General features: G+C 41.8%; 1 protein-coding gene across 1 annotated transcript; it reads right to left on the bottom strand.

The window, feature by feature from the left end:
- Positions 1 to 326: 326 nt before the first annotated feature.
- On the bottom strand, positions 327 to 6,885 carry LOC107583126 (junctophilin-3-like). Its single transcript, XM_016269239.1, has 3 exons — positions 6,763 to 6,885; positions 4,079 to 5,052; positions 327 to 593 (listed from the first exon to the last, which is right to left on the bottom strand). The coding sequence occupies exons 1-3, from the start codon at positions 6,851 to 6,853 to the stop codon at positions 513 to 515; spliced, it is 1,146 nt and encodes a 381-aa protein (XP_016124725.1). The 5' UTR covers positions 6,854 to 6,885; the 3' UTR covers positions 327 to 512.
- Between the last annotated feature and the right edge of the window lie 1,829 nt (positions 6,886 to 8,714).

Here is an 8,714-nt window from a genome sequence, read left to right as displayed (position 1 = left end):
CTGTGTAACGCTGCCATTACCCGAAAATATGTTGATGGTGGTCGCCCTTCACCCTTACACCACCTTGCACACCCTCCCTCACCAAAGCCACAGTTCAAATGAGTCCAACACCCAAATACAAACCAAACCCAAACGAAAACGGAAAAAAGCCACCAGCATTGTCAAGAAAAGGCAAGTAAGGAATATGAAATAAAAAAAGAGAAACAAGTATATCAATTTATAACAGCATTAATGAGTGAATGAATACATAGGATAAAACTAGAAGTTCAAAAGGATGCTTGTAACTATTTCAGATTAAAAAAAAATGTAATTAAGAAATCAAAACGAGCTCTTTGGAGACAGAAAAGCAGACAGAACTGCTGAGCCCAGTTTTGTTGTTGCCTTCCAATAGAAGTACATTGGTCATTTGTTTAAAAAAAAAAATGGGCCGGGACCAGATCAGTTGTGATGACACTAGTATTGATTTGATAATAGTGTAGCTGGACAAGAGGAATTGATAGGCAATGCAGAGTTTAAATAAAAAAATGGACAAACAAAATGGCGACTCCAATGTTGAGCAAAATCACCATGACTACCAGAATAGAGTTGGAGCCCTGTTGAGTGAGAAGGAGAAAAAGAGAAAGGTCAGTATTTGTTTATACAGTGTGGATTTCACAAAAAACTAACAGCTCTTATTTACATGCCATGTTGTTTTAGTACTTGATTCACTAAAAGAAATTATGCAAATCAGGTAGGAGTGCAAACATGCTCAAAAATGAACACAATTTGTGTAATTCCACAACAATGACCCCAGAATGATTTCTTTGGCTAAAATAACTTTTAAAGGGTGTTCATTTTAGTGCCCGATTAGAAATCATACAAAATTTCTGTATGATGTATGCCATCTGAACTACATTATTATGATCATTAATACCCAAAGAAATATTCAAATTAAATATTTATTATGTTTTTGTCGTTTTAGCAAGCTAATCACTTGGTGTACTTGCTTAGCATTTGTAGTTAGCTAACATTTGACAAGCTGATCACTTAGTGTACTAGTTGAGCATTCTGCTAGCATAGTCTATACCCTATGAAATTCAGTTAAGCTCAACGCTGTATCTCTTAAGCTGTTATAACTGCTAAGATTGACTTTGTACACTTCTAAACTAGCAGCTGCTGTTTTCGTTGCTGTTTCCAGCAGATTGTTAGGTCTCATCCTTTTCTTTTTAGACTGAAACAGCAAGCCAATGCAGAGTTGGTACCTTGTGGACAAACTATTTGGTGCAAAAAAAAATTTCAATGTACAGGTGTGCACTGAACTTACAGAGTATTGCAGAGAATTGGTCTGTGCACATACAGTACGTGCATACTATGTTAATGATGAAATATATGGCACTCGTACTGTACACATAAAAATCGAAGTATACTTCGGCATTACCCAACCCGTAATCACAGCAAATGTTACAGACCTTACATGTATGAGCTATCAAAAACATCTAGCCCTAGGTAGTCAGAATTGTATGGACCAAATTGTTTATGACATCGATGCTAGGTTTTGGAGTTATGCAGCTATCGTGTACTTCCTTGGGACAGTACAGGATTGCTTCAGTCTAGGCACATAAACCGGCTCTTTAAAATGCCTAAAGTGTACTCGACTACTCTGTGTCTGGAAATTAGTTGGTTATAGCGCTTTTCTCAATCTTAGTTGGCTGTGGGTGCACTGCAAATAGTTAACATTAAGTGTTAATTGTGGCAAGCGAATAGTACTCACTTTGTGTGAATACACTGCTCTCTATAAACCTTATTTACATAGAAAGGAGGCGTGTTTGTGCTGATACAGGATGACAATGACTGAAATACCCATGCCGATATTCCAGCACGTTTTACACCTGCTGAGTGAATTTGCGCTGAAGTATCACATACTAAAGTTGCACAACTGTTAAGTGAATTAGCTCCACAGTGTATTAAGCAGTCAACATACTAGAGTCCTAGATTCACTGCAAAACACATTTGCACACTACAGTGCGTTTAAAGAAAGCCGCATGATTATTCCATTCCCCTCGGCTCACCAGAGATATGGTATTATCTCAATAGAAATGAGAGTCTGTACGGCCTTGTGCCAGCCCTCGTAAGGACCAACGTAGTTGCAAAGAGTAGGTTTTGTCAAGTGCACTTTTTAATTGATGGGCTCATGTAAGCGTGTCGTTGACAATGTTTACAACTGTTGAGCAAAGGGACACGCGTGCTGCACATGCAAGACACATGTGAGGCATGGAATTAGGCTGTGACAAGTGAACAAGACACAGTAGTGTTAAGAAGACGTCGTGAGCACTGACTTTGTACAATGAATTAGGACAAGCGTATCTTATAGGGTCACATTTAGCGCATCTTCCTGTTGAGCAAACAGATTTTGCTCTCCACAGTTGTTTTATTGCAGAGTCAGACAGTTGTGTGCTGTGTAGGGCCTGTTCTTCCTCCTCCTGTGCTAAGCTAATCAGTTGTTTAGATATCTCCGGAATGCATAAATGTTGTTAGAAATGTTGACAGTGTTTAATTCCTTGATCAGGGCTAGCTATTGTGCAGATGTGTCTCATGTTAACCTGTCTTACACAAGTCTGCTGCATTGCTTGCCTCTCTGCGGCTACAAACATAAACCCCCTCCTTCCTAGAACTCACTCTAGTCATTTGATTGGCCGCAACCCGAGCAAGGCATAAGCTGTTCCCTAGCAACAGAGTGTGGGACAGCCAATGCAGGGCTGTGTTGTGGAAGGAGCCACTTTGCCAATTTGCTGTTACCAAGGTGTTCTTAGTGCAGCAAGAGATCGTAGGGCTGCTAGGCAGTGGAAGGGGATAGTTTGAATTTTGGACATGTCCAGGTTGTGTGTCTCAGGCTATTGTCAGTTCCTGTATTCCCTTGGGACTCCAAACACCTACGCTGTGTTTGTGGAGGTTATTCTTCCTTCTCATGCGCTCTCAGGCACCGATGCTTACTAAAACACCTGCCGTTTTTGCCGTCGAATATAAATGTATTTGATCTATTACAAATGTATTTTATGATCAAATATTCAAATATATTTTCTTTGACAAAATGTTTACTGAAATTTTCAGGGTGTGAAATATGTTTGAAATTATTTCTTGCGTTCAAGCAATAGTTCACCCGGAAATTAAGATTTGGTTGCCGTTTACTAGCCCTCTTGTTGTTCTAAAATCTGTAGGACTTTCCTTCTTCCATGAAATACAAAAAGAGACATTATGAGGACTGTGCTTGTCCCTCTTGTCCATTTAAGTACAATGAATTGATACAAAAAATATGACAACAAAAAAATGGGGATTTCCAATCCTGCACCTGAAGGGCCACTATACTTCAGAGTTTAGCTCCAATCCTAATCAAACACACCTAAACCAGCTCATCAAGGCCTTCAGGATTACTAGAAACGTCCAGGGAAGTGGGGCAGGTTGGAACCCAACTCTTCAGGATATTGGCCCACCAGGAGCAGAATTAGACACCCCTGCAATAAAAGTGTCATCTGTTTCTTACCCAGGGCTCATATGGCCCACTTTTACCAAACTTTGATGGTGTTTAGCATCCTTTTTAAAGCTTGAAAGCTACTGTCCCTATTTGTTGTAAATGCATCGGGTCTTTCTTAAGCCCGAAGTATACTTCGGCCATCCGTGTTCCATGACCACGCACTATCCTTGTGACGCAGTTTTCACCATCAGAAGTTTCCACGGATGTCCGCACACACCGTCCGCGTGCAGACCAATTTTTGTGACCGCACAGACTGTCCGTGGAATTTTGAGACCGAACAAGTCAAGAAAGTGGTACTGACCATGTGTCGAGGATGTCCGTCCATGCTCATCCACGGTTCAGTATATTTGGAAAGCTGTGCGGACGCGGCTGTGTACAAGACGGAACGGAAACGCGGAAAGTGAAGTATACCCAGGCCATTACAGTATTACTCTTTTTGTGTTGCACAAAAGAAAGTAAGTCATACAAATTTGGACCGACATGAGGTTGAGTAAATGATACCAAAACTTTCCATTTTGGGTGAACTATAAGTCACTCTCCCTCTATTCTGTGTAGCACATGTTCACTTACCGAGTTCACTTTGAGCTGAGACTGATTCTTGTCATCGTGCTCTAGTGCAATAGGTGGAGATTTCTGTGGGGGTGAAAGTGTGAGGTCCCTGCGAAGGGGCCGAGCCTCTAGCTTTTCCCCCACTCGTAGACTGTCCAACTTTTGCACTGAGTCCGGAGACGGCCCCTCCTGGGCATCCCTGGGCCCTGAGGTGTCCCGGACATCCTGCTTCCGGTCACGATTTTTACCCCGTCGCTGTAGTGTATGTCCACGGGACTCTGAGTGACTGTGCCACTCCTCCCCATGCCCATAGGGCTTTTGGGAGTTATGGGAGTCCATTGGCTGCAACGGCCTCATCTCCATTTCATAATTGCTCAGTTTTTCCTCATCCTGCTCTAAGAGACGTGAATGAGCCAAACTGTTGCTGCGTACCCGCTGAGATGTCCAAGAAGATGAGGGTCCGTCTGGCCTCCTTTCCCGCTGGGATTTGTGATTGGATGAGCTGTGGTCTCGAGGCTTATGATTTGAGGAGTGCTTGTGGCCATTGGCCCGTGCCGCCCCAACCCGTACCTCGTCCTGCACTGAAGGAGTTGTGGAGCGGCTACTGCCCCGACTACCACCTCTACTGCTGCCCCCACGGGAAGGACGCTTGTCCTCGCTCCAACTGTTAGCCCTCAGGTACTCTCCACCTCCACCTGAACCACCACCACCACCTCTTCCCTCCATCAGCACCTGGATCTCTTGTGTTCCTCCACGCTCCTCATCCACTGCAGTCTGTCGCAGAAAGCGGGCATTTTTGGTGCGATCGGAAGATTTGGTGGTTGGGCTTCGGGGAGGCGTGGAGGGCCTGCTGGGAGTGGGGCTTACGTCTGGGGTAAGGTCTGGGGGTGTGGAGCCCTTCATATAGAGCTCAGTACTGTCCGCGGTCCCACTGGAGATAACTTCCACGTCGTTCTCACTCGAGTTCTGCTGTTTGGGTCGCTGGCACTCCACTCCTACTCGGAGACAGAGAGACAAGTTTTAATTTTAAAACATGTAGGCATGCCACACTTTAAATGTTGTACTTCATTCTGCAAAGGGGGTGTATGGAATGGCAACATGCCCTTGCATAAGCTTCCATCTGTCTTGAGAAAAAAAAGTGTACATAATTAAGATTATACTGAAATTCTTTTGTGCAGACCTAAATCAAACTCTTATTTTCTAGGCATAGTTTCAGAACTTTTTTTTTTTGTGCAATGTTTTTCGTATGTTTTTCGCTATGTTCCAAGTCTTCTGAAGCCATAGGATAGTCATAATTGTCATTATGAAATGAAAATCATTAGTCTGTAATCATTTGAGTTTGTTCAATTTCGAAAATGGGGTGTTGATGTGCCATTCTAGGTTTGATGTCATTGACACTAAAATTCCATTGATTATCCTTTGGGTTTTAACCAAATGTGGCACCTCAGTTCAAATATGCAGATTATGATTGGTAGCTTATGATCAGCTTATGATATTTGCCAGTATTTTAATATTGGTGCATCCCTAATGTTTTGTTTTGATCTTTTTTTGGAGTTTTTGTCCCTATATAAACTGTAGCTATATATGGGAATGAGCTGCAAGAAGATTCTTCAGAAATTCTCCTCTTGTGTTCCACAGAAAAAAAAAATTTGGTTAGTGGGTTTGAAACAACGAATGAGTGAGTTAATCATAACAGAATTTAAAATTTTTGGGTGAAGTTTTCCCATACAACCCTTGATTGCTTGAAGCACATGGGCCGTTCCTGGTAAGCTTGATACAGTGTAACTTATCAAAGCTTTCCAGAGTCAGCACCATGGCTGCTCTAATCAGCTCGGCTAATGAGACCCGAAGAATTTCAAGTCTGTTTGCGCTACAGGTACACATCCCTATGCACCCGTAAGTACACTTTCAACTTAACCTCATAAAGGCTTGTACTCCAACTGTAAACATTATTTACAAATCTGTTGCAAGTCAGCACATCTCAACCAAGTTTGTTCTAACAATTCTAAGGTCATCTCATGACATAACTTTATCATTTAGAAATATCAACCCTTCCAGGAGGTCGCATACACTGATCCAGCACAGCGTGAGTGCTTATAGCTCTCCTGTAAAGGGGTGTTTTGTGATAGGATGTGATTTGAGAGTGTATAAATTCTACAAATGTGTGGGGGTGTGACAGTGACCGAAAGTGTGACTGCATATACTGTATGTGTGTTTATATATGTGGGTGGTGTGAATATGTATGTGTGGGTATAGTGTGTGCATGCATACATTTCAATGTGTATGTCGGCTAGCTTTGCGTGGGCTTGTCGGAAAGGTCAGCGCTGACCTCCCCTCATCTTCTTATTGCCTCTTCTATCACTCATTCCCCCCGCATGGCACAGTGGGGGCATCGACCCCTACAGTCCTGAACCCATCCGGCACCTACACTCACACACACAGATGCTTTCACTGACACTCTGCCATTCTTCTTCTGAGCTATTACTAAAACACTCATATAAATCTACTTCTGAGTAAATCCTGCTCTTCTTTTTTGAGAACTGATGAAAAATATTAGCACCTTTCAAATCACAGTAGGAGAGTGTTTTCAAAGTTAACTTCTTGGAATATTTAGCATTCATAGTTTACTGGAAAGCTTAGTCGCACTGTCAAAAGTTTGAAGTCCCTGTTATTTTTAGTCTCCATACTCGGGTGGTTGCACTCACTGTTTCCTCGGTGCTGGAAAGAGGGGGAGAACTCTTTGGCGGTGATCCGGGCCAGCCTGCACTCTTCCTGGGCCTTCTGCGCCGCTGTCATTGCGGCATCGGCTTTCCCTCTGGCGTGAATTGTCCTGGGACAAAGACGTTGAGATGTGGAGAGAAAGACAGAGTTAGAAAAGGACAGGGTTTGTGGGCATGTGCTTAAGGTGAAGTGTGCAATTTGTGAGTCACTAGTGTCACCAAAAATAATTCGTTTTTAACTCAACGAATCTCAGTTATTCCATGGTCTGTCTGAATACTGGATTCTGATTGGCTGGCAGATATGCAGTAAAACCGTTTAATGCACAGGAAGTTCCAAGTCAGTTTAATCACCGTTCTATATTAATGAGCTGCTTTAATTGATGCACACTAACCAACACACATCACTCGCGTGCACACACACACACACACACACACACAGACAGAGAGAGAGGTCAGAGATCGCTGATTGTGTTGCACACATGCACAAACTTGTTGTCAACGCTTCCCCGTGATTTTTATTAATAAAATAGCCTAGATACTAGATCGCTACATTATATTCCCCAGCAACGAGGTGATAAAATCGCTGTTTTTGAAGGAATTGTTTGTAGAGAGAGATGCGCAGACGCAGCAAACAGGTTACACACAACTGTCACTGTCAGAATGTAAAAATTATATATATACACACACACACACACACACATATATTTGTTTGTTTATATGGCACAATAAGACGAGGGACATTTTATAAATAATTTTTTTTTTTAATTTCGTCTTCTTTTAAGTCAAAATGTATACTATTTACTTTTTTCCCCTGCAAGTTCTTATTGTAAATTAATCATTGATGCACATTTTAATCTTAAATCAAAGTGTAATAACGTGCTCTTCCTCTAAAAGGTCTTTATTTTTCTTTTCCCATATATTTAAACATTGTTTTTGCAAACTCTTTCAGATTCAGATCTGACTCCATTCTGGTATGCAATGCACACTTGACATGATTTAATCAATTTCTGATCTATCAAGTTCCACCGTACTTTTTTTGTAGTTGTTGTTGTTTGTTGTGGAATAGGTCCATCTAGTTTTATTAAAACTGTGTCACATTGCATAACGTTTTACACTGAAATTTCAGTAATCCTATAGCAAAAGTACACTTTAATATAGGCCTACCATTACAGTATTATCAAGTTTTATGGATAGTGATTTGGTTGTTCGGTTTTAATTGGGAAAACCTTGCTCTATGAAGCAGACCACAGCAAAACACACACAGCATATGGTTTAGCCAATGAACATTCCGGTCATTAAATTTATAAGGCACACGCTTCAGTGCCTACAAAGATCTTGACACTCCGATTATCCAAGGGTTGACGATAAATACAGGCTGAAGGCAAACAATTACACAGCAGTCACACATCCTCACTCTGAGAGACGCTCTCGGGACTCCAAGGAGTCATGCCTTTGTGACACTGTAATTCTCACTTGTTTTAACTCTGTAAACTTGCCAAGACTCCACTTCATGATCTGTAAAACCAACTTTACTGCAGTTTAAATAACCATGTTCGAATGTAAATATCACATGCTGTCAAGTAGGCTAGTTGCAAAACAGTTTACCGAAACTCTCTCCAGGATGTTTGAGGGAAAATTTTAATGCTTTAGGCTAAACATTTTCTGAATCCTCTGCAATGCATGTATTGTTTATTGTTAGCCTTGGACCTCAAGCACAGAGGCCGAAATCATGCCGCGTTTCCACTGTCGGGCCAGTAGCCTCGCGGCACTCCTGTAAAACCCGACCTAAACACTCCTTCACTGGACTACGTCACACAGTTCCACCAGCGAGAGGGAGATGAATGAAATAAATCGCTAAACAAATATATCAGAAGCTGTCGTTTAGTTTTTATTTACAAACTTGGACACCACACGCGGCTATTGACTGACCACGAACA

The sequence above is a fragment of the Sinocyclocheilus grahami genome, unplaced genomic scaffold, assembly GCF_001515645.1.
Source record: "Sinocyclocheilus grahami isolate Dianchi unplaced genomic scaffold, SAMN03320097.WGS_v1.1 scaffold50.1, whole genome shotgun sequence".
Lineage (NCBI taxonomy): Eukaryota > Metazoa > Chordata > Actinopteri > Cypriniformes > Cyprinidae > Sinocyclocheilus > Sinocyclocheilus grahami.
This window is presented reverse-complemented; position numbering and strand designations above follow the sequence as displayed.

What these genes read in the sequence shown, in the direction of transcription:
- LOC107583126 (XM_016269239.1), bottom strand. Translation starts at nt 6,853, where the DNA reads ATGACAGCGGCGCAGAAGGCCCAGGAAGAGTGCAGGCTGGCCCGGATC. An exon ending in TTTCCAGCACCGAGGAAACA is followed by an intron (nt 5,053 to 6,762) that starts GTGAGTGCAACC and finishes GTCTCCGAGTAG; the next exon opens with GAGTGGAGTGCCAGCGACCC. An exon ending in CTCAGCTCAAAGTGAACTCG is followed by an intron (nt 594 to 4,078) that starts GTAAGTGAACAT and finishes CTCACTCAACAG; the next exon opens with GGCTCCAACTCTATTCTGGT.